Raw genomic sequence first — 27,130 nt, 5'->3', positions numbered from 1 at the left:
TCAATTATTGATCACCTCGGTTTGATCATTGTTCCTCCGTCTCTCTACTCTCTGTTTCCTCCTAGTACTCATACTTCCTATCTTCATCTTCAAATTTCCCAACTCCTATCTCTTAATTGGCTTTGTTTATACACTCAATCTCTCTTGTTTTATTCCCTAAAGGTATTCTTTTGATTTCCTACAATTTTATACATAAATTGAATATACACACAATAAATTTAACAACTTGTTCCTTGTATTGGTTTGTAAATACAAGGAAGGGAGCTTGGAGGTTTGAAAGCAATTGAGGCTGAGGCTTCAAAATGGAATCAGTGTTCTTTCAAGTTTTTTTATTTCTCAACACAAAGGGCCCCAATTTTTTTCTCGCACCGGGTCCTTCAAAACATTGGACTGGCCCTGGTGCTGATCTAAGTTTCTCAAGTTCAATCTGCGCTTTCGCAGAATCCTGTGATGATGTGGAGAAGAGACTGATATCAATGATAGGGATTTGGCCTACTTCTGGAGAAGACTCTATAGCTCCAAAGATGCCTTCCTTAACAATATATTCCGGGGGTGGTTCAACACCTTTGACAGACATTTCTCGGACACTCATGGACAACTTCACTGAGGCATTATCATCATCAAGTATAGCCATGTTTCTCTTGATACTCCAATGGGGTTGATAAGGAAACATAATAGGTTTTATAAGCACAATGTCTTCCCAATACAGATAGTCTACTAGGATTTGTAAAATACATAAATATAAAATAATTACTTAAGACTCAAAGTCTACTAGGATTAATAAAATAAATACATAAAAAATAATTATTCAGGGCTCAAGGAATAGTAATCATAGAGCTCATTAATAGGACAAGTAAAAACCAGAAAATTAAGCTGACCATAGTCTCTTCTCTTGTAATTATTATTGCAGAAGCCAACCCAACCAGGTTGAATTGGCTTCTATATTAGGCTGCAGGAGCTACAGAAATAACAGCATTTTATTATAATCTTATGCAAACTTTTGATAATTGGTTACACAACTCACCTCACTTTCATACATGATTAACTTAGTAATTAAATTAAACAACCATCCTTATACAGCAATGAATCATCACAGTAAACAACAGGTCAATACAAAAACCAGCCTTAATGTATTTAACTTCTTTCATATGAAAGCTGGAAAATTATTACAAAGGAAAAGAAATTATATCAGATTTTTACTGTTTCAAGTGCTATCTCTCCTCTCTGATAGCATTCATAGTTGATACGACCATAATTCTTGACAGTTTTATATAACCTTATCCTTGTCTCATCTATCAATTTCTCCACAGGACTAATCTCAGTTTCAGGATCAGGTTCATTAAACAAGGCCACAGATAGTCTCATTCTGTCTGGATTTGTCACAACCCTGTGCATTGGGCTCTTGAAGATACCATTACTCATAATCTGCAGTAAAAATTCATATAGTATTAAAATTCGGGTACGAAGTTTCAGATTGGATCTGAAAGCAATTAAACAAATCGGAAAGATAAGTAACTTTTTTATTGTGTTACCTGCATTTGATCACCAAGATTAACAACTATTGCATGAGGCACAATGGGGACTCTAACCCATTTCCCATCTACCAAAACCTGAAGACCTTCAACTTCTTTGTCTTGCAACAGAACTGTCACTCCTGACCTATCTGTATGTGGCTTGACACCAAGGACCTGATCGGATCTTGAACACCGCGGATAGAAGTTGAATCTTGCTTGCATCAGAGCTCCCTCTCCAAACATGTAATCTGAAAAGCTGTTCTTCTCCAAATTCAACGATTTTGCCATGGCCTTAAACAGCACACCCATCATACACTTTACCTTTGTTGCATATTCATGCACAACCTCTCTGCACAAAAGTTTCGTTAGTAGTCAATGACTTCACTAAAGAAAACTATGTATGAATTAAGTAGTCCATGTTTAAAGTTAATGTACCCAAAATCATATGGATTTTCTGGCCAGAGATCGAGCTTTCTATGATCTTCAGGGAACACATTAAGAATTAGGCGGTACGACCAATCGAGAACTTGTTTCTCTGATACAATGAGATCCTCTCCAAACCCTTCACGCCCACCATAAATTTCTCTGGAATATTTTTGCTTCTCTTCCACTGGAAGTTCAAAGAATTGTGTTGCAACTTCGCGTACCTTGTCCAGAAAGGAACTTGAAATCCCATGACCTATTGCCTGAAAACTCAAGTAGGAGGAAAACCAAGTTCAACAGATTAAGACAATGCAGTAAGAAAGATAAATATAGCTTATGCTATAGTAATATATCTAAAATTAATGTTCACCTGGTCACTTGATGTAAACTAGTCTAGTAAAATTAAGGTAAAAGCATATAGAACCTGGAAGCAGCCTGATGAGCTGAGAGCTGATCTGAGTTTGTTTAGTTCGATCTCTGCTTCCTTAGTACCAATTGATGATGGGGAGAAGAGACTGATATCAATGGTGGGGATTTGACCCAATTCTGGTGAGGACTCTATAGCTCCAAACTTGCTCTCTGTGACAATATATTCAGGAGGTGGTTCATCACCTTTGATGGCCATTTCTTGGATACTCAGACAACTTTACTGTGCCAAACTTGGGAAAGTTACTGATCTGTTCTTCATCACACAAGAGGTGGCATAAAACGTGTTGGGTTTAGGGGGTTTTCAGCAATTATTCTAGAATACGTATACAACTCAGACTACTCTTCACAAGTGTCTGGTGCATAACTGCATAACTGCATATAGTACTTTGTCAGATACACAATTAAGGAAAGAACAGACGAGGCACTCTAAATATTTCCATGTATAATGCAATTTAAATGGGAGGGAGGTGATGCATCTGATATACAAAATAAGACATTGCGTAGCTTAAATAGAGGAAACATTATATGTTTAACATGATTTCCAAAAAGCAATGAAATTATCTCCAGGGTTCTTATTGAATTACGTGCTAAATTTAGGCCATGCATCAATTGTTCCCACACAAAAGTGGACAATGATTGAGAGTGAAAATGAGACGTCTGAAGTTGGATTTTGCCGTTTAAAGACTAGTGATCACTACATAAAAGAGACTAACAGAATTCTGAGACTATGATAATGATCACTATTCAGCTTCTAGAAAGATAATTATACAGAGAAGGAAAAATTACATCTTTACTGTTTCAAGTCCTATTTCTTCTCTCTGATAGCATTTGTAGTTGATGCGACCATAGTTCTTGACATTTTTATACAACATTGGCCTTGTTTCATGATGTATCAAGCTCTCCAGTGGACCAATCTCAGTTTCAGAATCTGGTAAGTTAAACATAGACTTTTCTGTATTATTTGTCACCACACCCTGTGCATTGCACTCTTAACAGTCCATTACTAATAATCTGCAACATGAATTCATAATGTGGGAAAATTAAGCTGACCATATAGTCTCTTCAACATTATAATCGCAGACAAGCTTTTGATAATTGGTTCCACACCTCACCTCACTTTCATACATGATTAACTTGGTAATTAAATTAAACTACCATCCTTATACAGCAATGAATCATCACAGTAAACAACAGGTCAATACAAAAACCAGCCTTAATGTATTTAACTTCTTTCATATGAAAGCTGGAAAATTATTACAAAGGAAAAGAAATTATATCAGATTTTTACTGTTTCAAGTGCTATCTCCCCTCTCTGATAGCATTCATAGCTGATACGACCATAATTCTTGACAGTTTTATATACCCTTGGCCTTGTCTCATCTATTAATTTCTCCACAGGACTAATTTCAGTTTCAGGATCAGGTTTATTAAACAAGGCCAGAGATAGTCTCATTCTGTCTGGATTTGTCACAACCCTGTGCATTGGGCTCTTGAAGATACCATTACTCATAATCTGCAGCAGGAATACATATATAGAACGAAAAACTGGTTATGAAATGTCATATTGGATTTGAATAACAAAGAAGTAAATTGAAGTAGTAATAGGTATATATACCTGCATCTGATCACCAAGGTTAACAACTATAGCATCAGGAATAATGGGGACTCTAACCCATTTGTCATCCACAAAAACTTGAAGACCTTCTACTTCTTTGTCTTGCAACAGAACTGTTACTCCTGATCCATCTGTATGTGGTTTCACACCAAGCACCTGATCGGGTCTTGAACACTGTGGATAGAAGTTGAATTTTGCTGTCATCTGAGCTTGTTTTCCAAACAGCTTATCTGCAAAGCTGTTCTCTTCCAAATTCAATGATTTCGCCATGGCCTTAAACAGAATTTCCATCATGAACTTTACCTTTGTTGTATATTCATGTAACATCTTTCTGCAAAAAGTCAACCAATTAAGTAACTGCTACAATATGAGACAAAAGAAATCTATAATGCATATTCATGTAACAATTTTTAAAGTTAATGTACCCAAAGTTGATTGGATTTTCTGGCCAAAGATCTAGGCATCTTTGATCTTCTGGAAATGCTAGAAGAGTAAGACGGTACACCCAGTCAAGAACTTGCTTCTCTGAGACTTTGACCTCATGAGCATATCCTTCAGTTCGATGAGCTACTTTGAAGTGCTTTTTCTTCTCTTCCACTGGATTCTTTTGCTTCTCTTCCTCTGGAAGTGCAAAGAAATTTGTTGCCACTTCGCGTAACTTGTCAAGAAAGCTACTTGAAATGCCATGACCAATTGCCTGATAACCAAACAAATGAGAAAAACAACTTCAACAACCCAAAAAAATGATGCACAACAATATCTTAGAATGGAATACAATATATTGGAACATTTAGATAATGATATCAACCTGGAAGCAGCCTGATGAGCTGAGTGCTGTTCTAAGTTTCTCAAGTTCAATCTGCGCTTTTGGAGAATCCTGTGATGATGTGGAGAAGAGACTAATATCAATGATAGGGATTTGGCCTACTTCTGGAGAAGACTCTATAGCTCCAAAGATGCCTTCCTTAACAATATATTCCGGGGGTGGTTCAACACCTTTGATAGACATTTCTCGGACACTCGTGGACAACTTCACCGAGGCATTATCATCATCGAGTAGAGCCATGTTTCTCTTTGATACTTCAATGGGGTTGATAAGGAATCATAATAGGTTTTATAAGCATCATGTCTTCCCCAATAATGGGTTTTTTTACAGATAGTCTACTAGGATTTATAAAATATATAAATACATAAGAATTATTAAATACTCGAAGTAATCATAGAGCTCACTAACAGGACAAATGAAACCAGAAAATTAAGCTGACCATAGTCTCTTCTCTTGTAATTATTGCAGAAGCCAATCCAACCAGCTTGGCATCTATTTTAGCCTGGAGCTAGCAGCATTTTTTTTTTTTTCAAAAACTTTTTATTAAATAACTCACACACCCTACATATGTCAATGAGGTTTGAACTCATGACCTCAAAGTTGTTAGTTAACACCTTAACCAACCAGGCCACGGCTCACCGACAGCTAGCAGCATTTTATTATAATCGTATGAAAGCTTTTGTAATTGGTTACACACCTCACCTCACCTCACTTTCATACATGATTAACTTATAGGCTTACACAGCAATGATTCATCACAGTAAACAACAGGTGTCAATACAAAAACAAACCTTAATGTATTCAACTTCTTTCATATGGGAGCTAGCTGATTTTTACTGTTTCAAGTGCTACCTCTCCTCTCTGATAGCATTCATAGTTGATACGACCATAATTCTTGACAGTTTTATATAACCGTGGCCTTGTCTCAACTATCAGTTTCTCCACAGGACTAATTTCAGTTTCAGGATCAGGTTCATTAAACAAGGCCACAGATAGTCTCATTCTGTCTGGATTTGTCACAACCCTGTGCATTGGGCTCTTGAAGATACCATTACTCATAATCTGCAGCAAAAATTCATAAAGTGTTAAAATTCGGGTACGAAATTTCAGATTGGATCTGAAAGCAATGAAACACATTGGAAAGATAAGTTATCTCTTTTTTTATTGGTTACCTGCATTTGATCACCAAGATTAACAACTATAGCATGAGGCACAATGGGGACTCTAACCCATTTCCCATCTACCAAAAGTTGAAGACCTTCCACTTCTTTGTCTTGCAACAGAACTGTCACTCCTGACCTATCTGTATGTGGCTTGACACCAAGGACCTGATCGGATCTTGAACACCGCGGATAGAAGTTGAATCTTGCTTGCATCAGAGCTCCCTCTCCAAACAAGTGATCTGAAAAGCTGTTCTCCTCCAAATTCAACGATTTTGCCATGGCCTTAAACAGCACACCAATCATATATTTTACCTTTGTTGCATATTCATGCACAACCTCTCTGCACATAAGTATTCTTAGTGTTCTATTTCAATGACTTTACTAAAAGAAAATTCTCTGTAGTGTTTGAAATTATGTACCCAAAGTCAGTTGGATTTTTTGGCCAAAGATTAAGCCTTCTTTGATCTTCAGGGAATACTCTTAGTGTTAGTCTATAGGACCAATCGAGAACTTGCTTCTCTGAGACAATGACATCATTCCCATACCCTTCAGAGCCACCATGAACAGATCTGGAGTACTTTTCCTTCTCTTCCACTGGAAGTTCAAAGAATTGTGTCGCAGCTTCGCGTACCTTGTCCAGAAAGGAACTTGATATCCCATGACCAATTGCCTGACAACCACCGAAATGAGAAAACCAGGTTCAACAAATCAACACAATGCACAGACATAAATAACTCATCATATAGTTATTTAGATAGAAATACATCATAGAAACAGCATATGTATGTAACCTGAATGCAGCCTGATGAGCTGAGAGCTGTTCTAAGTTTGTCAAGTTCGATCTTCGCTTGCTTAGAATCAAGTGATGATGGGGAGAAGAGACTGACATCAATGCTGGGGATTTGACCCAATTCTGGTGAAGACTCTATAGCTCCAAACTTGCTATCTTTAACAATATATTCAGGGGGTGGTTCATCACCTTTCATGGACATCTCCTGGACACTCATGGACAACTTCACTGAATCATTACCAGCATGAAGGAGAGCCATGTTTGTCACTGTTATTCCAATGGGATTGATCTAAGAATTGAAGATGTGATTTTATAACCAAAGTTTGTTCTCCAATGATGCATATTTGCCCTATAGTTTATTAGGCCTGGTCAATAAGGAGGGTGGGCATGTAATGAGAATGTAATATTAAGTCATTGGCCAGCTCAACGGAGAAGCTTTACTTCTTTGTTTTTTAGGTAACTTGGATGAACTTCCGGCAACTTGGTCTCCTCTTTGGATATTCTAATTGTCACATTTTACACGAAATGACTATGTAATTGTTAGGGGCGAACTCGTTTTATTGTAATGGTTCCATGGTTGTCGGTTGGTCGGAATCGAGGGGTTTTACATGAAATATTATACTATATATGTAAATTCTTGTTTCTAGGCTCATATATTCATTTTTATATCATATGATTCATGTCAGAATTCAGAACGTTTTATCCATTTAACCATCAAGAATAGATTGATGTTAAGTTGTTAACTCTATCAAGCCGTTGACAGAATATATGAGAGTTTCATTTCGAGTCTTACTAGATATTCATCTTTGCTACGAGACCACATAACGTTTCCTTCTCTTACTCGTCTAAGAAAAGATTAATGTTCACTCTAATCAACGTCGGCATAATCGAACCTAGACATGAAAGTTCTACTTTAGTTCTTACCAACTCGATGGTTAAACTTTTGAAAGCTTTCGAGGGTAAAAGAATGAAAGGTACACCAAAGACCAAACAATTAACTTGAGGTTCCAAAACCATGGGAATTGGGGTCCTTCAAGTCCATGGGTCCCACCAAAACCCCCAAATTTTCAAAACAAATCCAGAACCACAAACCCAATCTCTCTCGTGGCGCAAAATGCCCCAGTTACTATTCCACAGTAGCTCATTTCTTCACTCTTCTTCTTCTCCAATGGTCTGACCAGTCCCACCCTTCAAGTACCCACCAAGCTTTCAGACCAAAGCTCCCACCTTTCACCTCCCCAACCTCATTTCCACCACACCCAAATGGCCAAACTCACTCTCCGAGCAGAAAGCTCCCACCTTTTCTACTCACAGCCCTCATCTTTCATCTCAGCACCGAAACGCCGTCGTTTGCTGAGCTTCCCTCCGAAACCCAGCTTGAAATTCCGAGTCTTTTGCAGCATTAAGGAGAAGGAGAGCGTTAAGAGAGTCAATGGGCTCCCCGGCGATGAGGTGGTCCACCGGGCCGGGTCGGGTTCGGATTCTGAAGGCGAGTCGGGTCAGAAAAGTGGGTCTGTGGGGTTTGATTTGGACTGGCCTCCCTGGAAGAACATACCTCAGAGATATAAGCTCATTGGCACAACTTCATTGGCCTTTGTTATTTGTAACATGGATAAGGTATAACATGAATTTTTCAGGTTGAGTTTTGGGGTAGTACTGGGTTTGACATAGAGTTTGGGTTGTTGGTTTTGTATGTATGTAGTTTTGGTTGAAGAAAGTCAGCAACTTTGGTATCAGTTTTGTATAATGTGAGTTGTTGGATACTAGACTACTATTACCATAGGTAGATTACAATGATAACTCTAGTGCTTTGAGATGAAAGTGCCAATAAGCTTAAAGATGGTAGTAAGAGAAGTATAACAATCCAAGTTTGAGCTTGGACAATAAGGAAAAGAAGACTTGCATGTTATGTAGTTATCATTTAGGGAAAACACATTTCGACGGTTATTGACTTATTGATGAATGGGTTAGTTAGGATCTGAGGATGAGGAGGTACGAGTTGTGTCTACTACATATGGGAATGAGTAAGATTTTGATCTGGTCTATTTGTAATTGACAGGTGAACTTGAGTATTGCTATAATCCCAATGTCACATCAGTTTGGTTGGAGTTCATCTGTGGCTGGATTGGTTCAGTCGTCCTTCTTTTGGGGGTATGCTCTGAGTCAATTGCCTGGGGGATGGCTTGCCAAGATATTTGGTGGGAGGTTTGTTTATTGAAGCTCTAGAAGTTTGAAATAATTTCCAAATTTAGAATTAATTACCATGTTGCAGCAAATGTTCGATGATGAAAATTTCCACTTTCATGACATCAATCTCATGCTCCTTTTATTGTCTTCTCCTAATGCAGAAAAGTGCTTGAGATTGGAGTATTAACTTGGTCATTGGCTACAGCACTTGTCCCTTTCGTTGCTGGATTTACTCCTGGTTTAGTTGTGTCAAGAATTTTGGTATGCTAATCGACTGCCAATTATATTGCTAATTTTTTTTGAATGAGTCCTATTTTGCTGAGCACTATATATATATAGCATTTTAAACTGTTTGTAATCTGTAATGCGTATTTATTACAGAAGTATTTTTACTGAAATATCACATCTACGCTTTTTTCTGCTTAATGCTCAACCTATTGTTGGTTTTAGACTTTTACTGTACTATAATTTCTGTTACTTATTGAGGGCTCTTTTTCTTCCAAGTACAGGTAGGAATTGGAGAAGGTGTTTCCCCGTCCGCTGCAACTGACCTTATTGCCAGGCATGTTTGACATTTATTTATTGTAATCAGGCTTGTTTTGACGTTATAGAAACACAATGCATGCATGCATGCATATTCTGCTTGTTGTAATTTGTTTACTACAGAGAACTCAACCGAACTCACTTTTATTTCATGCAGAACAATACCTTTGGAAGAGCGGTCACGAGCCGTAGCATTTGTCTTTGGTGGGTTGAGTGTAGGCAGTGTTGCAGGGTATGTACTGCTGTATATAACCAAGTATATAAGAGTTTATTTATTTTATTCGAAAACTAGTTAGTATGATTTGCAAACGTATTTTGATATAAAGAACTGACCACTAAAATAGCATCTACACAGCTAAGTACTAGAATTTCATTTCCCTGTTTTTTTTTTCTCCTGTGGTATATGTTTGAAAGAAATGACTTCAATTTATATGTGAGATTAGAAAGTTATAGCAGCCGGGTGTGTTGATTGGTAACATAATCCTCAAATGATCTATCCTTGCTGTAGCATATCTGTTAAACCTTCCTGGACTGCAATAAATCGAATGATACCATCTCATCTCCATCCTGACATCATAAATTTTAATGCATTGTAGAAAGAAGGTTTTTTTACTATTTTTTTTTTTTCGGTTCTAAATTGGATACAGTTACACAAAGATACATATATGTCTGTATTTATTGTGTACTCTATATTTATTAATGTTAAACTCATTGCAGGTTTCTTCTAGCTCCTCCACTTATCCAAAATCTTGGCTGGGAATCTGTCTTTTACATATTTTCCCTTTTGGGGATAGGTTGGTAAGTAGCTGTCTCAAATTCACAAAATTGATGACCTTACACAATGAATACCTGTTTGTGCAATATTCCAGGAACCTTGTTTTATTGTTTATTTTTTGAAAACAAGGAAGAAAAAAAAAAAAAAGTCTTGTTATTACTGTCCACTGAATAGAATGATTTCTGCCAAGTACCAACCGTGCTTCTCCATTTCTTTTTTGGGTTCTAAACTTGGTCATTTCGATATTGATGCTCTTTTCTTGTGTCAACTTAATACTGTTATGGTGAAGTTTCACAGAAATATGGCCTTCAATTGATGTTCTCTCCCACTATATGTATCTTGCAGGTATGTGGGGTTTCAGTTTCTTGAAGGACAACCCTCATGGGTTGGTGAGTCAACTCTACCCAAGCATTTGATTTATTTTCTTCATCATTCTTGTTTCTTTGGAAAAACAGAGCTTTACTTTTTTTCTGATGTAAAATACAAACAGATGACTTGGTATTCTGAATTCCTTTTAGTATGAAGGAGCTGTTTCATTCTTTCTTTGTTAATAGCACCAAGTAATTTTATTTTATCATGGAATATGTGAAGGCTTCATAAAACTCATTCTTTCACCGCATACTGTACCTTTATTACTAAATCTCAATCTTGCATGATGAAAACTCTTCTTTATAAACAACAAAATGGTTGTAGGGTCCCGGTCAGACTTGAAAACAGCGCAGAACACTTCTCCAAAAGAGTTGGCTGACTCGTTGAAGGTATTATTCTTTTTCTGTTGTGCAACTCAGGACATTATAGGCATCCAGTTTGCAAGACATGGTTGTTTGTTGAACATTCAGTGTTAAGAGTTTCTGCAATGAAGATTATGATTCTGTGGCTTCAGTTTAGAGCCAGATTTTGGATGGCATTACCACCAAGGCACAAACATTGTGATTTGTGAATAGTTTACTCTAAAAAAGAAAAAGAAAAAACAAAATAACATCCTGAATTGAAACCTTTTGAGCATAGAAAATCAGAGTACATAATTGTTTTATAATCTTTTTCCATTTGGGGCAACACTCATGAGCTGTTTATGATTTTTTTTTTACTCTTTATAGTTTGATACGTTTTCTTGCATAAGCAGTATGCCACAGAACTCTTTTTACTATTTATTAATGAGTATACAAATGCCTTTGCTAAAAATTGAACTTCATTAACTGATGAGTTCTGATTGTAAAGATGGCGTTGATAGACGTATTCAGAAATAACATAATTCTATTGATTTACACATTACTATCAAGTCTTACTATAGGTTTTATCTTCTCACCAAGTATAGCTATCATTATAGGGTCTTGCTTTCTTACTCGCTTTCATTTGGTAGGATGTACCGTGGAAGGAATTTTTCCGAAGTGAAGCTGTTTGGGCAATGATATATGCTCATTTTTGTGGAAGTTGGGGTCATTACACATGCCTAGCATGGCTGCCTACTTATTTTAGGTAATTGATGCAGTCCATACGTGAACTTTGGTCCAAAAATAATATGGCTGTATGGTCTTCTTTTCTCATCAGTGTGACTCTTTAACTATTGTCTACTCCATTTTTTTAATATTTGATTTGAGCAATTGTGAGTTTAAATAGCACTTCCCAGAAATGGTGACCTGAGAGGCTGAGACATAGTGTCCTAGTTCTCTTAGTTTTTCTTTGACATTATTGTTCATCAGGATAAGGACCTCTTATCTAAGAAAAGTGTTCTCTTCCTGCTCATTCATGCTAATGCAACTGTCACAACTTAATATTTCGTGTTATGTATACATGTGATCATGAAGAAGCTAAACTTTCAAGAAACATGCTATGCAGTGAGGAGCTGAACCTGAATTTGACCGAAGCGGCCTGGGTGAGTATTTACTTTATTTTAACTCTTAGCAACTGAAGAAAGAATTGTCATTTCTGCCTGCAAATTCTTGATATGTGGTGTCATATCCCACTATGGATACAGAGAGTAATTATCTTCTGTGAGAATATGGGATATTATTTCGCAAATGCCTTGGCGTCACTCAGTTTATTCGCCAGTAAAATGTCATTGGTTTACTCATTTAGGTATTTGGACTAGCAGTATAGTTATCCTACATAATTGCATAATGGGAATAAATAAAGAAAATGAATAGAACAGTTACTACTATACATCATTAGCATTGTATTCTGCACTAGGTAATGTAAATTAATACCATTTACTTGTGTCATCATATATTCAGTGTTTTGATAGCAATGGATTTATATTTGTTTCAGGTCTCTATCCTTCCTCCCTTGGCATCAATATTTGTGAATACCATTGCATCCCAAATTGCTGATAACTTGATTTCTAATGGAGTTCAAACCACTACGGTATGGAGATTGCAAAGATGTTTACTTTGTTCTGTAAGATGGTATCAGAAAACTCATAGGAAACTGTGTCAGCATTTTTATAGTTGGTGGTTGTGCTTTATTTTTCTCTTTTATTTTATATTACTTCTAAAAATACATAAGGAGCTCATAACTGTGATATTCATACTTTTACTTGATTAGTTTACTCATTAAATAATTATGCTTGACTTTACATTGAGTTTCAGTCGTAATGTTTCTGATGACCTTGTTTTGCACATGTAGGTCCGAAAAATTTGCCAAACAATTGCCTTTTTGTCTCCTGCAGCTTGTATGACTCTTTCTTCTCTTGATCTAGGATTGCCCCATTGGGAAGTTGTGGGGATACTCACTGCTGGTTTAGCCCTTTCGAGCTTTGCAATTTCAGGTACATAACTATTTGAAACTGGGGCCTTAATCTGGAGGAAAGTGGATTAATTATTTGTCATTCCCAACTAACATCATTAAATTTGTGCAGGACTTTATTGTACTCATCAAGATATATCACCTGAATATGCAAGCATACTTTTGGTATGTTGTGACAGAGTCCAAATTTCTATCTTTTTTGCAGGATAGAATTATGCATCCAATCATTCTTGCTGAGCATGATAGATTTAAACCAGCCTCTCCAATTAATCCATATTAACAATGTTATCTGGAATTCTGTATCATATGCAGCTTTATTTAATGATATCATTTTGATGTAATTTCCTGAAAAGTACTCATTAACAAGTCTAGCCCTTCTATTTAAGCTCTTGAATACTATAGGAACCATAATAATCATTTTGGTCTAGGTCTGGCATTCTGGCAACATGTGTGGCAATATGGTATGCTTAGTGGACCAAAAGCCTAAATGTGGATAAACTGCATGTAGCTTCAGACTTGAATATTAAAGGAACCATAGTATTCATTTTGGTCTAGGTCTGGCAACATGGCTGGTAATATGGTATCAGTAGTGGGCCAAAAGACTGAACATGGATAAACTGCATCTAGTTTCATACTTGATAATTAAGGATGTCACTGCAAACTTTATCTGCACATTTTAAATTCACAGATTTAAGATTTCTTATAAATCCGTTTTGGGATGCTAAGTTGAGATATTTTACTCAGGGTATTACCAATACTGTTGGGGCAGTACCTGGAATAGTAGGTGTTGCCCTCACTGGCTATCTACTTGATTCAACTCATTCATGGAGTGTAAGTGCCTGTTTTATTACACTTCAACTCCTTTATCTCTATCAATAGCATATTTCCTTCAATTGTTTAACCCCCAGGATGTTTATCTTTCAACCTACTTTGTATTATGCAGATGTCATTGTTCATTCCATCAATATTTTTCTACCTGACTGGTACAATTGTTTGGTTGGCGTTTGCCAGCAGTAAGCCTCAGACCTTTGCGAAGAGAGATTGACCTTTTTATGCTATGGTTTATTTCTCTTGAATGAAGCTTCCAAATTTAGGGAATCTTCTTTCAGTGCATTACTAGTTTCTCCAGGCGGTATTCAACTTAGTAGTCAGTATTTGGCTGCATTCTGTACATCTAGAATGAAATCTACACGTATGTAATCATCTCTCATTTAATAGGTATTTTTTTGTTACCAGGCTCGGTGTTCATAGTTGGCCACCAAATGATGTATCAAAGTATCAAACATAAATGAAATGTGATATTGTACAGCTGTGTAAGGCTTCAGCGTGTATAAAAGATTTCAAAAGGTCAAAGTTTTGTCACAGAAGAACCTCACGGTATTGCCTTCGTCCTATCAATAACCCTTGTAGGGGATAAATACACATTCCTCAGTATTCACTGAACTCATAATGTATCTTCATTTGAAATAAGAGAGCCAAAAATGGACATTATCAAATTGCATTCTATCTCTTTTTTCAGCTATGACTATATGGTAGCCCTTTTGATCCCATATAGTACTACCTACCTGCAAGCTGGGGGAACAACGTATGGTATGTGAACAAAAACAATTGAAAATGGAGCAACAATTATCGGCTGCGATGAATTTACAAAAACAGGTTCTAATGTAGGTATGTTCCCAGATGAATCCAGATTCAAAGCATTTCCATTAAGCAGCATGGTTTGGCTCTGTATATTTCCATCCTTTGGTGTCAAATGGTATTCTTCTCTTTCTCTGTCACCTCTCACTCTTTCTGCCCTGCTTCTTAGACCATTAAGTTCCTTCATATGTGATCTATAAGACTTGTGAGATTTGTGTCTATGTCGCAAGCTCCAGGTACTGTTGAAGGCAACCCTTGCCTGAACAACGGTGGTGTTGTGTAGGTTGATCAATAGGACTACAATCCCTTTCTGTAAGATGAAGTAGTAGTTAGCTCAGATAGAAGAAACGCCACCACCATCTCGATCTTGTACTGAAGTTTTAGTAAACTTACAGATTGTTTTGCACAGTGTGTATAAGCACGTATCTTTTTCGGTCCACCAAACCTCGTTGCCAGTACATTTCTTCCCATTAATCGGTGCCAAAGAAGAGCACTATCATGCAAAAGTCAGCGGGAGTGTTAAGGAAAGAAATGAGAATGAGAAAGACTTGTGACTTGACCTGATAAATGAGATGTTGAGTAAAGATGATGATGATTCAATCAATCACCTGTAGTAGTCTGGATTGGGAACAAAAGTAGTAGTGTTGAGTAAACCATAGTTTCCACCAACCAAGGTCTGTCTGCAATATGTTTTGGTATCATAAACTGCAGACATACCAAGCTGGTCCAGATACCTGTTGTAACATCCAAATTAGTATTCACTTCCTGGAATTGGAGAGAGAGAGAGAGAGAGCACAGAAGATCTGATCAAATGTTAAGGCAAAGTTACCAGAAACTAAACACGAATGCATCCGTGACAAGATGATGACCACTGTTCCAAGCACCTCCTGATTCCCCAACCCATGCTGTTGCTGAAGTTGCAGAGGTCTTCAGGATGTTTTGAAGCTTGCTATATGTGTCCACCATACTATCCAGAGACTCCGGGTCAAGAATCTTTTCAATAAGGTTATTATCAACCCCTAAAAATACAAGCCAACATTTTAAGACCAAAACATGAGACTAGGGAAGTTTTGAAATCTGTTTGTAGAATCAACAATGCCTACCTGGCCCTAGATTATATACATGGTGTGTGAGCGCATCTAAAGTTGTAGTGCTTTTATCTGCAACTTCTTTGAACCAAGGTCCATCAAAGAACCCTCCAGGTGCTAAGATTAGTGGCTTTGGTCCAGCACCACCCTTGTATATTTCCTGTACTATGTTACGCAGAGAAGCTGAATCATTGGCATACTGACTTGCTGATATGCTCGTTCCAACTCCCTTCCCACATAGCTCATTCCCTAAGCAACATTCATATAGCTTCAGACAAATTCATGGCAAGAATAAAAGGATTTTATATCATAGTTTTTATAAAAACAGTGACAATGTTCATACCAAGCTCCCATCCAGCAACAGAGTAGTTATTTTTGACAGTGTATCGAATGAAAGATTCGGCATTGGTGAAGTCCCAGTCTCCAATTGCAGGGATATTATTCTTGAATGTTTTTCCCGTGAGGACATTTAATCCAAAGACAATCTTAGCCCTGAATTGAAACATTACCATGGAATAAGATCAACCATATCTGGACTTCAAATTTGAATGAAGAAACATATGAAAGCGTTCTTCTTTTTACCCTGTTCTCAGAAAGAAGGAGTTTAGTTCATCCCATCTCTTCATTGGTAGGCAAGCCTCATTAAAACCAAACATCTCACCAAACAATGTTGTGTTGTTTTCAACAAAAGGAATCGGGGGGCAAGGTTTTTTATTGTCTTCTGTATCATATATGATTTGGTCTTGCAAGGTACCACCCAATCTAAGTTTCAATGGTGAAAAAGCTGCACAATTAGCACAAAATTTAGTTAGTTTTAGGCTCATGCAAGATCATAAACCAAGTAACTGTCATTCACATATCTAGGAGTTCTTACCTTTTATGGCATTTGATAAGATAGTATTACTTAGATCCTGCAAAAGAATGATCAGTTAAATATCAGAAAGGAATTTCCAGAAACAAATTAGATCAAAAATCATACTTGAGATTTGAACATTGGAGCTTTTCCAAATGATCAGACTAACTTTCAAAACATGGCCTTAATTAACTCATAAACATTCAATTAGAACAGAACAGTATTCCAAAATGCCAAAATGTTTCTTCTTTTTATCATAACAAACTGGTGAACTTTATCATAGAACATGAAAGCCAGAAGAAAACAGTAAATACAATTATGTTGAAGCACCTAAATCATAAAAAAGATAAATGATTTCAAATCTTTAATTTACAGCAATGACAAAAATGTAAGATACCAAATTAAGGAGAGAAGTTTTGCCCCAGCTGCAAGTTCCATAGTCACATTTCTCAGGAGGCCACCAATCCAAAGTTGCACAGATAAAATCTTCATCAACTTTCGCAATGGCTTCTTTCCCATCAATTCTAATCAAAGCTTCAACACTGCCTCCTCCTATTCCCTCTCCTTCTGAACTCACACAATGAATGAAGCTCAAGAAACCAATCAAACACACCCAGAAACACATCCCCATTCTCCAGTTTTGAGAACCCATTTTCAGAAACCTACACACCAAGAATGCTCAAGATCTCATCACTGTCTCTCTGCCCCTCTATAAATGGGAGAAGAATACATGAAAATTGAAGAGTTCAAGTTACTCCTAAAGAAAAACAGAGTTTGGTGTCTGAAATAAGTGAATCAGAAAATGAAGTTACAGTTTGGCAGAAGCCTATATATAACAAGACATGTGATGCTTGGGAGAAAAAATGACAAAGGTCCTATCTTTTGACAACTTTGGGTATTATTTATTCAAATTGACTGTTAATTTCTCTTCTCTAAATTTGAAAAAGCATTGAATTTTGTAGCTGGGGTTGGAATAATATGAGGTGGGTTGCAACTGTATCAAATCTTTTCAAGTAGGTTTTGCTTTTGGTTTGGGACCAAATGAATTTGAGTTGAATAACACCCTGGTTTCACTGTCTGAGAGCGGCGCCCAGCCACCCATTTGGCCTTGGTTTTGGAATCTAAGACGTGCACTTCGCTAGGACAAGGGTAGAAAAACCTGAGCTCGAGTATAAAATGCTGTCTTGAAAATCTATTTGACATGGTAATAATGCATGCCTGTCTGAATTTCCCATAATAATAGGGACTTTCACATTTCTATTTTTGTACAAAGGAAGTACATTTTAGCTGTATTTCTAGCCTTGTTGATCTGTAAGTCTCTCATTTGCTTCCATAGTTTGGAATAACAAGTTGAACATAGTGATTCAAGGTGATCCACCTGAATAAATTATTGAAAGTTGGCCCCTTTTTCTCCTACCCAGAAAGGGTAAATGGTCTTGGACATTATTTTGTGACTCAAAAGCAAAGAAGTATAGAATGGTAACCAATGGAAGGCATGATGAGATTATAGTGTTTGAATACTAATTTGTTACTAATTAATTCATACAACACAAATTCTCATTGGGGACTCTGTTTCCATCTTTTTATATTTTACCCTTTTGTTTTCTCCAACAAAAATAGCTCATTTTCATGACAGCATATATTGGAATAACAAAAACGAACTATATAATGCCCAAGATGATAATACCATATATCATGTCTCTTCTGCAGTGAGCAGTAAGCAAGAATATTAGAATCAATGATCGATGTTACAGTCTACCAAACCAAAGTACCAATATTCAAGCTTGTTGAGTTAATGGAGTGTCTACATTTATGTGCATGTGGCTTGATCCAGAACAAATTGAGTGTAAAATAAGACTGTCTCATTCTCCCCAGACTTCCATGCATCACACAACCTAGAACTCAACCACCTTCAGAAATTTGGGTCCAATTGCAACTATTATTTTGCTGCCCTAGTCTGAGATTTGAAGCATTTGCTCTACCTACACTAGCTAGCTTGAATTCAATGGGATCAGGTCAGTTTTCACCCAAAACATGCAGAACCACCTTAAGCTAACCCGATCTTTTATTTGATACGAAACAACTTTAACCTAATCTTTTGCTAGCCATATTTTTGGACTTCAGCTTTCACCCACTACACCATCGATCACAGCTGGCAGCTCTATATCAAGGGTTTTGATTAGACTAACCGACCGATTTGTGCTATAAGCACATCTCTCTTATTTACTTCTTCTTTTTTTCAGAAGAATCGCTCTTATTTACATGGCTGCATGGTTTTGTGAAACACTCACATACATCCATCTTCTTTAGGTGTATCTGTACGTAGTACTGCGACTGCAACAGGACTCTTTCAATGTTTCAATAGTAGCTACCATTCATGAAACTTTACCATCAAGACCAGAGTGCAAGGCCAAATGTCTGTTCAAATTCAGAAAATTATGAATATATGGTCTAAAAATAAAGATATGGAAGTAATGGAACCACAAGTTTGGTTTATTTAGGTTTTGTTTCGGCCGGATAAGATCCATGTGATTAGGTTGGTCATGATCAGCATAATCTTCCATGATCGATGTCCAAAATTTTGTGTGATTTTCAGGTAGGTCCAATCCTGCAATTGGAATATTATACCTTATCAATGTCATCAAGTAAATTACAAATGCATGAGAACAGAATGGAGTGAAGTACGTAGCCTAATTCGAATTGGTTCGATCGTCTAAGTAAAGGAAAGAACAAGTAAAAGAAGTTCAGAAAAAAGATAAGAATGCCCTTCCTATTACTATTTGGTAGGCTAATTGCAAGCCCACACACAAAAGCGTACGTCTTCTTCTTTTTGCTAATTTAGCTAGCAATATGTGTTCTATGCTCGAATTTAGGTAGCTTAATCAAGCTGCAAATAATATTCCAATTACTAGTCGTAGTAACTTTGCCCAAATCTCTTTCTGGCTTGATTCGACCCGAAGCAACCTGCAGGAATTGAATAGAGAATCAGCTGAAAGTTTATCAGTAACATATATAAAAGCTTCAAATTACAACCGTGATTTTGATATTTGTTAGAAATGCATGTCTTCCAAGTAACAGAATATATACCAATAGTGTACGTGTACGTGATGGAGCCTCATTATAGAAAATCTATGACTTGCACACCGTCGGATCATTCTTTAAGATACCTCATTGACATATGTAAGGTGTGTGAGTTATTTAATAAAAAGTTAAAAATAAAAAATAAAAATAAAAGATACCTCCGAGTAATATTAATTGTGTTTGTATACAAAATTTTTCATTGAGCTTGGAGCGTCTTCTTTCGAGCCACTTTCCACCTAATCATGATCATCATGATAGCATGATCTATACAAGTCCAAGAGATAAATAATCTCCCACTTTTTATTAGTAATTTCAAAATAGGGATAACAATCCTGCCTAGCCCTCTCAGATATTGTTATTGCTAGAATAACAAGAATCTAGAGTATAACTTTACTACTTTATTAACGATTTCTTCTTTCTCTACTCATTGTGATACAACTCGTTACGCGAATGCTGGGGGCGCATGACCTATTTGGAGAGCACAAATGCTCTTGAGCAAGGGAGGGAAGAAAGAAGTGAGAGAAAACATTTTGGGCCAACAACTTTCCTCGACAGAAAGGAAGGCTCTGCAACAGTCGGCACTAATGCTACCGAACTGCAAGCTGAAAAGAGATGCAAAGATTTCCATAACACATCCACTAATGCCGGTTAGAGATGCCCAACACTCGAGGGCACCTAGCTTGCGAAGTTCCCGGTGGAAGCAGCTAGGCCTGGAATTGTTGAAGCAGGAGCACTCTGTGGCGATTTCTCCACATTGGCGATTGCTGGTTGGGATAGCAAGTTGGTGAGTAGTGCCATTAGTAACATGGAAGGTAATGCTACAGTTTTCATTGCCATGGCTATTGAGATATATATGGGACTACAACTAGCTCGTTTCAGACTTGGACTGAATAGTTGGTGTGGGAATTGGAGGAAGACGGTGAAAAACTATATAGGCCACACAAGGTTTTGAGGTTTGACATGCATATATGATATATCATATAAGGATATAAGTTAATTAGGAGTAATTATGGTAGTCCAATGCCGTCGAACCTTTATTTAGAAAGAAATTATTGGGTTTTTCATTGGTTTGGTCAAGTCAAAACGTATCGGAGAGCATCTTATATATGCGCATGCATAAGCATGCAACAGTGTCGCAACAGACTTATAACGTAGAAGTACATTTACGAAAGAATCAAACGTGTAAGCATCAAACGTGTAAGCAGGGAGATTTTAAGAGTTCGACTTGCAAGAGACTCATAACCTAGAAGTATGTTTATGAAAGAATCAAACGTGTTACTGTTATGAGTTTGGGATACAAAAAGGTCCTCAACTCCTCATTGATAGTGACTCACTCGGAACGGGGAGGCTAGGGTTTCTAAAATGCGAACCGTACCCGACGTTCTCTTTCCGAATTAGGCCTGAGGTTCCACCGATCACAGAACTAGGGTCCTCTAAAATGATTAATTAGCCCACATTGTAAACAGATCGATCAAACCGACGCCCCTCGTGGGAAATGATCATTAATCAAGATGATAAAAACAGATGACATGAGTGATGAGGTATCGATTTTTGATAAAGATAAAGATGAGAATCCGATCGACCTTGTTATCCCCATCAAGGAGAACGATGGGTTGAGATTGAAAAAAAATGGTGTATGATCAAGGAATAGTTATGGGAAGGGAAAACCCAGGCATGCTCGTTCTCGTCCAATTCAGTTGGAAAGAGGTTGTATTCCGTTGTTAACAAAATATTAGGACATCGTGATTTGATTAAGAAACATACACCATACATAAATTCGTTGAGAATATACACGATAGGATTTTTAAAATTTTGAATTGATGATGCTTAATTTGATCGATGGATATTGTTATCGATCTATAGAAATCTAAAGGATCGATATATATTACCACATAGAATCTCCAATTTTTATTAGCGGTTCAAAATGTTACAATCCTGGATATCGAAAAGAAATCTAACCCTAGCTGTCTCAGATCATATATTTCTCGAACAAGAATCTTCATCAGAAACTAAAACTTAATTGACTGATATAGATCAAGGTTGAGTACTCTTTATTCATCGTGATCGTACATTCGTACAACTCACACCTTGTCCTAGATTCTTGCTGGGAGAGCACAAATGTTCTTGAGCAAAGGAGGGAAGAACGGAGTGAGAGGAAACATTTTGGGCAAACAGCTGTCCTCAACAGCAAGGAAGGCCTTACAACAATTGGCACTAATCCTGCCGAATTGCAGGGTGAAAACGGATTGAAAGATTTCTGTAACACATCCGCTGACGCCGGTAAGAGATGACCAACACTTGAGCACATCCGGCGCAGTTCCTGGTGGAAATAGGCTCCCTGGAACGGAAGGAGGACTCGGTAGCAACTGCGCATTTGTTATCCTCGATTGAGCTAGCAAGGCGGTCAGTAATGTCACTAGCAGCAACGAAGACAATGCTTCCCTTTTCATTGCCATGGCTCTATTGGGATTTTAGACTAGCTAGCTCGTTTCAGACTTGGAATACTGAATACTTGGTGTGGGAACTGGAGGAAGACAATGCGAACTATATATAGGCTCCACAAATGAGAGTAACTGACCAAGGTTTAAAATAAGGTTTTAACTTGCATATTTCATGAGAAATTTTTCAGTGCTCCGGGAGGACCACGTCAGCATGCTTAGTGGTCCTCCATCACCAATAGAACGTCGCCACGTGGTATTTTTGGTATTTTTTTAACAAGTCATAACAAGATAAAACAACTTAAGTAAATCCAAACAACATCAAATATACATATCTCTGTTGGCTCTGCATAATCTATAAGAGTATTCGATTTCATCTGTTTGTTTTGTTATCGATATAAATTGTAAAATCATCATTCTTGTTCCTACTACCCTGCTATAGAAGCAATAATAGATGATTAATTTGGACAGAGTCTTGTTCTTACTTTCAGAGCAAATTCTCGTTCAATTGCAGATGATTTTGAGTTTGGATTAGCCATTTAATTATCTGGGCATACATGCTCTTAGTTTTCCATTTGAAACCGGTCAAGGCATCCATCAAAAACCCTAGCTAGTTCCTTGCACTAGTTTGCATGCGAGATATCCTTTAGGAATCCAAAGTTCAAAACAAACAATATGTATATAGAGAGTCATGCCAGAACTTACATGCCATGAATCCATGATGGATAATGACAATATTGAACCAAGAAGAGATCGAAGAGATTGAAGATTCTACAGCAGCCAACGCAGATCTAGGTTTTTTTATTTATTTATTTATTTTATTTTATTTTTTTATGTTTAATGTGGTTGTTTCATTTTACTTTGATGCAGTAATTTTTCTCCCTGATATGACTTGTTAAAAAAATACCACGTGGCGACATTCTATTGGTGATGGAGGACCACTAGGCATGTTAACGTGGTCCTCAATGGTCCTCCCGGAGCACTGAAAAATTTCTCGAATTGGGACAATGACGATTATCCATTTGTAATGCAACTACCTAAATATTACAATGTGAGTCGTTATGTTGCAGCGAATAAACATCAACTTGGTTGCAAGGAGTAATATCACACCCATATCAAAGTTCTCGTTGATGATTAATGATGATAATAAGCAGTCTTTAGTACAATCTTATGAAACAACAAAAACATATAACACTTGGAAAATATAAGCAACAAGAAATGTCATACAAACTTCGAACTTTTGCTCTAAGTCATTCCATTCAAATTAAACATGGGGAAATCAATCACCAAAGAATTAAATGCCTGGACTAGATATCGGCCATAAAATCCGAAAATAAAGAGGTCAGCAAATCAAAAACAGTATGAAAATGTTCACCTCATAAGAAGAATGCTACACTCGCATAATCAATCGAATCAAGCTCTTGTGCAAAAAAGACTCATAATCGGTCTAGGGACTTATCTCAATTATTTGAGCTCAAATTAGATCTAACCATTATACTATGTAATCTACATATCAATCTTTATTGATAACGGGTTGAAGAACAATCTGGCTTTATCCTTCTAAAATAAAGAAGGGAAAAAATTCTACATATGCAATTTTGGTGTTACTTGTGAAGGTTTGTAATGGCCCAAAGTCCGGTGCAGGATTGTGGTTATGTGGTTGAGTTGTGGGTCATGAGTATGACATTAGTGATTCCTGCACTAGATTATTCGGCGTAAAGATCCCTAGACAGCCAAGCCTGCTCTAGTGGTTGCAGTAATTTCAGTTATGAAAATAATGTATTTGTGAGGAATGCATGCATACCGAGTAGAAGAGAAACTCATGTTTGCCATTTATTATCGCAATGAAGAAGAGAACACAAGCATCTATATGATTGAGAGTGATACTTGCCAAATGGTTGTATACGAAGAGTCTATGTTGTCTATGTTTTCTTGCTTAGTGTCACGCCGTGGAGTAGTCTAATCCAAAATGAACTCACATTTAGGAAAAAACGGTTCAAAAGAATATGGAGTAGTCTAATCTGATTTATTTTTCTTAAAGACTTGTTGATTTTAGAAATAATTTAAAAACTCGTACGTCAAAGTCTTACTAATAACCAATAATAAAGCATGGATGAAAGTGGCTATGAAAGTTGACAGACCAAAAAGATCTCAATTTGATTTGTTTTTCTTAAAGACTTATAGATTTTCAAAATAGTTCAAAAACTCGCACGTCGAAGTTTTTGTTATCGTCTCCCTAATAACCAGTAATAAACCATGAATGAATTTGGTTACGAAGTTGGCAGACCTAAAAGATCTCTATATGATTTGTTTTTCTTAAAGATTTGTTGATTTTAAAAATAGTTTAAAAACTCGCACGTCGATTTTAATAATAGTTCAAAAACTCGCACGTCAAGTTTTTTTGTTATCGTCTCACTAATAACTAGTAATAAACAATGGATGAAAGTGCTATGAAGTTGACAAACCTAAAAGATCTCAATTTGATTTGTTTTTCTTAAAGACTTGTCGATTTAAAAAATACTTCAAAAACTCATACGTCGTTTTAATAATAGTTCAAAAAGAGGTTTATTTTTATCGTCTCACTAATAACCAGTAATAAACCATGGATGAAAGTGGCTATGAAGTTGACAGACCTAAACGATCTCAATCTAATTTGTTTTTCTTAAAGACTTGTCGATTTAAAAAATAGTTCAAAAACTCGCACGTCGATTTTAATAATAGTTCAAAAAGAGGTTTTTTTTTATCGTCTCACTAATAACCAGTAATAAACCATGGATGAAAGTGACCATGAAGTTGACAGACCCAAAAGATCTCAATCTGATTTGTTTTTCTTAATAGCATGTCAAACTTAACAAAAGCTCACGGGTCGAGATTTTTAAGGATTTTTCTTCTAAGGATTGTTTAAAAATCATGTTTTATTAACTCTAAAAGACACCGCCACACCCCTTTAACCCTCTACAACTCACCACACAACCAAACCATAACCCTAGCTTTTAGAAATGAAGCACTACACTAGTGTCAGTCTTGCGTCAAAAATTCACATCATTCCAGGAAGTGAGTGATCAAATGAAATTGCATCAAATCTAACATGCTCATGAGTCAAACAACAACTTTAAATCTCTTATCTTTGGAACAATACAATACCAATACATTCCGATCAAGATTCATGAAAGCTTCACTATTCTCTGAAATCCTTGACTTAAACTCTTTAGGTAAAGCCAAGCCTCTCTTGGTATGCTCACTTTCCACCATACTTCTTTAGGTCTGGCCAAACTTTACTTCATTGGCAAGCCATCATCATCCCCCGCCTTAACCATTGTTTGAACAAAGTGTTTTTACTTCTGACCCCATGTAAATTGACACGACCCACCCCGAATTTCACCCTGAAACCCAGAGTAAGTCGTGCGGGGACCACCTCCAAGGAAAATTTACTGAAAAGATTGAGAAAATCTCCCTTGCAGATGGACAACCCTAACTCGAAAATTAATATTATACTCTTAATTTAACACATAATATACAAAAATTCTAAAGTATTCAGAGCTACTAAACACAAGCGGAAGCAAGAAAAACACGAGTAGGTTGAACAGGTAACCTACTGGCGAAAACTGGCAGAAATGCGGGTGACTATGCCTCGTCTCCTACTAGATCCAACCCGAACTCTGCAGACTGGGCAATTTAAAACGAAGGGCCCAGGGGAAAACATTTAATAACGTTAGAGTGAGTGGACAAAAATAAAATATTTATGTTTCCCCAAATTAATTTCTAAGGAAAAATCGAATGCATGCCGCAAGCGATAAAACTTTTATCCCATAAAATATCGAGCCTCTCAGACTCTATAATATATGTATGTATTTACACTCGTCCATACTCCCTATATAAATTCATGGGTCTATATAGGGCTACTACGCTCGCGTCCAACGCTCACGTCACGCCTTAATGCGGTGCTACACTACGCCATCAAGGTGGACAGACGGGTGTATAAATATGTGTCCATACCCCCTATATTGAATTAACATTCAATAGGCTACTACGCTTACGTCCAACGTCTCACGTCACACCATAATGCGGCTATATGCTACGCCATTAAGGTGGACAGACACATATGGCTAGCTAGCATTTTCTATACATACTCTCTCATATATACATATTTATATTCACCGAAAATCCCATTTTCGGTAACTTTCTCCAAGAGAAATAAAAATCGTCAAAATACTCCACGACATTAAATATTCAATCATGAACCATAGCATGCATTTATTTAAAATAAAAGTCCACTCACAAATTAGGCCTAAGCCTGCTGTCGATCTGGGGTCTCGCCTGCTCGAGTCTCCTCACGTCCTGTTCCAAATAAAATATTAATTTCCCAACCAATAATCCCATATTTAAACAAAATAGGCAAAATTACACGAGAGCCATAAATACGCTCATCATTGCCTAACTTCGATATTCTTAAATCAGAACGATCCGAACTTAAATATCATACTCAACAGCCGTAAATACAACCTCTCTAAAATACTACTTAAATCCTACGGCCGGATTCTACATTAATTAACCGCCAAAAATACCTAACTTCGGAAATTCACAAACCTATCCAAATTTCATCCAAAAATTCCATAAATCACACCAATATACTCCTCTTAATATTCCACATTTAAAACCCTAAAAATCTCCTAACCGGCGGCGGCGCCGCCGGCGGCTCCGCCGGTAGCGGCGGCCGGCAGCCGTTTTCCGGCGACCTGCAAATGCTACCAAATTTTAACAGAATCTTCCTCTCAATCTCCTCTACAACTTTCATGACTAACACATCACCCAATTCCAAGCCTAACTAGGCTAATCGAACGAAAATAACTTAAAAGCCTAGAAATTTCAACTCCACATTTCTCCTTACCTAGCTCAAGAGGGAGGGAGCTGCTTGGAGGGGTTGTTGCACGGGAGGAGGGCTACAAAACCGTACCAAGCTTGCCCGGATTGGTGGCCGGAGGAGGAAGTTCCGGCGAGAAAACCGATTCGGCAGTCGGAGCTTTC

The 27,130-nt window shown here is 37.1% G+C and overlaps 7 protein-coding genes across 7 annotated transcripts in view; 1 reads left to right on the top strand and 6 right to left on the bottom strand.

Annotated features, from left to right (window-relative positions):
• Positions 1 to 634, bottom strand: part of LOC101310462 (codeine O-demethylase-like) — a 4,575-nt gene extending 3,941 nt beyond the window's left edge. Inside the window, exon 1 of the mRNA XM_004288722.1 lies at positions 385 to 634. Within this exon, the coding sequence (XP_004288770.1) occupies positions 385 to 634 (250 nt within the window). The remainder of the gene's footprint in view (positions 1 to 384) is intronic.
• Positions 635 to 960: 326 nt separating this feature from the next.
• LOC101310164 (protein SRG1-like) lies at positions 961 to 3,493 on the bottom strand. The gene is made up of 5 exons (XM_004288721.1): positions 3,417 to 3,493; positions 2,362 to 2,581; positions 1,950 to 2,200; positions 1,533 to 1,863; positions 961 to 1,425 (listed from the first exon to the last, which is right to left on the bottom strand). Exons 1-5 carry the CDS (start codon positions 3,491 to 3,493, stop codon positions 1,189 to 1,191), a joined length of 1,116 nt encoding a protein of 371 aa, XP_004288769.1. The 3' UTR covers positions 961 to 1,188.
• Positions 3,494 to 3,642: 149 nt separating this feature from the next.
• On the bottom strand, positions 3,643 to 5,047 carry LOC101302196 (protein SRG1-like). Its single transcript, XM_004287206.1, has 4 exons — positions 4,790 to 5,047; positions 4,407 to 4,678; positions 3,982 to 4,312; positions 3,643 to 3,879 (listed from the first exon to the last, which is right to left on the bottom strand). Exons 1-4 carry the CDS (start codon positions 5,045 to 5,047, stop codon positions 3,643 to 3,645), a joined length of 1,098 nt encoding a protein of 365 aa, XP_004287254.1.
• A 476-nt stretch (positions 5,048 to 5,523) lies between these two features.
• LOC101309875 (codeine O-demethylase-like) lies at positions 5,524 to 7,019 on the bottom strand. The gene is made up of 4 exons (XM_004288720.1): positions 6,762 to 7,019; positions 6,390 to 6,640; positions 5,980 to 6,310; positions 5,524 to 5,869 (listed from the first exon to the last, which is right to left on the bottom strand). Exons 1-4 carry the CDS (start codon positions 7,017 to 7,019, stop codon positions 5,630 to 5,632), a joined length of 1,080 nt encoding a protein of 359 aa, XP_004288768.1. The 3' UTR covers positions 5,524 to 5,629.
• An 845-nt stretch (positions 7,020 to 7,864) lies between these two features.
• Positions 7,865 to 14,329, top strand: LOC101301610 (probable anion transporter 6, chloroplastic-like). Its single transcript, XM_004287204.1, has 15 exons — positions 7,865 to 8,377; positions 8,820 to 8,965; positions 9,109 to 9,208; positions 9,457 to 9,509; positions 9,648 to 9,722; positions 10,208 to 10,288; positions 10,611 to 10,654; positions 10,959 to 11,023; positions 11,626 to 11,741; positions 12,102 to 12,138; positions 12,531 to 12,626; positions 12,888 to 13,029; positions 13,120 to 13,172; positions 13,752 to 13,838; positions 13,951 to 14,329. Exons 1-15 carry the CDS (start codon positions 8,024 to 8,026, stop codon positions 14,050 to 14,052), a joined length of 1,551 nt encoding a protein of 516 aa, XP_004287252.1. The 5' UTR covers positions 7,865 to 8,023; the 3' UTR covers positions 14,053 to 14,329.
• A 239-nt stretch (positions 14,330 to 14,568) lies between these two features.
• Positions 14,569 to 20,504, bottom strand: LOC101309586 (heparanase-like protein 3-like). Its single transcript, XM_004288719.1, has 11 exons — positions 20,352 to 20,504; positions 19,496 to 19,550; positions 16,984 to 17,153; positions 16,608 to 16,644; positions 16,316 to 16,517; positions 16,077 to 16,225; positions 15,749 to 15,982; positions 15,475 to 15,664; positions 15,254 to 15,379; positions 15,039 to 15,138; positions 14,569 to 14,955 (listed from the first exon to the last, which is right to left on the bottom strand). The coding sequence occupies exons 1-11, from the start codon at positions 20,502 to 20,504 to the stop codon at positions 14,569 to 14,571; spliced, it is 1,803 nt and encodes a 600-aa protein (XP_004288767.1).
• A 1,256-nt stretch (positions 20,505 to 21,760) lies between these two features.
• LOC101309293 lies at positions 21,761 to 22,123 on the bottom strand. The gene has a single exon (XM_004288718.1). It carries the CDS (start codon positions 22,121 to 22,123, stop codon positions 21,761 to 21,763), a length of 363 nt encoding a protein of 120 aa, XP_004288766.1.
• Positions 22,124 to 27,130: the final 5,007 nt, after the last annotated feature.

This window comes from Fragaria vesca, linkage group LG1 (genome assembly GCF_000184155.1).
Source record: "Fragaria vesca subsp. vesca linkage group LG1, FraVesHawaii_1.0, whole genome shotgun sequence".
NCBI classification, from domain to species: domain Eukaryota; kingdom Viridiplantae; phylum Streptophyta; class Magnoliopsida; order Rosales; family Rosaceae; genus Fragaria; species Fragaria vesca.
The sequence above is the reverse complement of the archived record's forward strand: the minus strand, read 5'-3'. Positions and strand labels throughout refer to the sequence as shown.

What these genes read in the sequence shown, in the direction of transcription:
- LOC101310164 (XM_004288721.1), bottom strand. Translation starts at nt 3,493, where the DNA reads ATGTATGAAAGTGAGGTGAGGTGTGGAACCAATTATCAAAAGCTTGTC. An exon ending in GCTCATCAGGCTGCTTCCAG is followed by an intron (nt 2,201 to 2,361) that starts GTTCTATATGCT and finishes TTGAGTTTTCAG; the next exon opens with GCAATAGGTCATGGGATTTC. An exon ending in GAAAATCCATATGATTTTGG is followed by an intron (nt 1,864 to 1,949) that starts GTACATTAACTT and finishes ACTTTTGTGCAG; the next exon opens with AGAGGTTGTGCATGAATATG.
- LOC101302196 (XM_004287206.1), bottom strand. Translation starts at nt 5,047, where the DNA reads ATGGCTCTACTCGATGATGATAATGCCTCGGTGAAGTTGTCCACGAGT. An exon ending in GCTCATCAGGCTGCTTCCAG is followed by an intron (nt 4,679 to 4,789) that starts GTTGATATCATT and finishes TTTGGTTATCAG; the next exon opens with GCAATTGGTCATGGCATTTC. An exon ending in GAAAATCCAATCAACTTTGG is followed by an intron (nt 4,313 to 4,406) that starts GTACATTAACTT and finishes GACTTTTTGCAG; the next exon opens with AAAGATGTTACATGAATATA.
- LOC101309875 (XM_004288720.1), bottom strand. Translation starts at nt 7,019, where the DNA reads ATGGCTCTCCTTCATGCTGGTAATGATTCAGTGAAGTTGTCCATGAGT. An exon ending in AAAAATCCAACTGACTTTGG is followed by an intron (nt 6,311 to 6,389) that starts GTACATAATTTC and finishes ACTTATGTGCAG; the next exon opens with AGAGGTTGTGCATGAATATG. An exon ending in ATCTTGGTGATCAAATGCAG is followed by an intron (nt 5,870 to 5,979) that starts GTAACCAATAAA and finishes TTTTTGCTGCAG; the next exon opens with ATTATGAGTAATGGTATCTT.
- LOC101301610 (XM_004287204.1), top strand. Translation starts at nt 8,024, where the DNA reads ATGGCCAAACTCACTCTCCGAGCAGAAAGCTCCCACCTTTTCTACTCA. An exon ending in TTATTTGTAACATGGATAAG is followed by an intron (nt 8,378 to 8,819) that starts GTATAACATGAA and finishes TGTAATTGACAG; the next exon opens with GTGAACTTGAGTATTGCTAT. An exon ending in AATATGCAAGCATACTTTTG is followed by an intron (nt 13,173 to 13,751) that starts GTATGTTGTGAC and finishes TATTTTACTCAG; the next exon opens with GGTATTACCAATACTGTTGG.
- LOC101309586 (XM_004288719.1), bottom strand. Translation starts at nt 20,504, where the DNA reads ATGGCAATGAAAACTGTAGCATTACCTTCCATGTTACTAATGGCACTA. An exon ending in TCCTTCTTTCTGAGAACAGG is followed by an intron (nt 16,226 to 16,315) that starts GTAAAAAGAAGA and finishes GTTTCAATTCAG; the next exon opens with GGCTAAGATTGTCTTTGGAT. An exon ending in GCATTCGTGTTTAGTTTCTG is followed by an intron (nt 15,380 to 15,474) that starts GTAACTTTGCCT and finishes ATGTTACAACAG; the next exon opens with GTATCTGGACCAGCTTGGTA.
- LOC101309293 (XM_004288718.1), bottom strand. Translation starts at nt 22,123, where the DNA reads ATGGCAATGAAAAGGGAAGCATTGTCTTCGTTGCTGCTAGTGACATTA.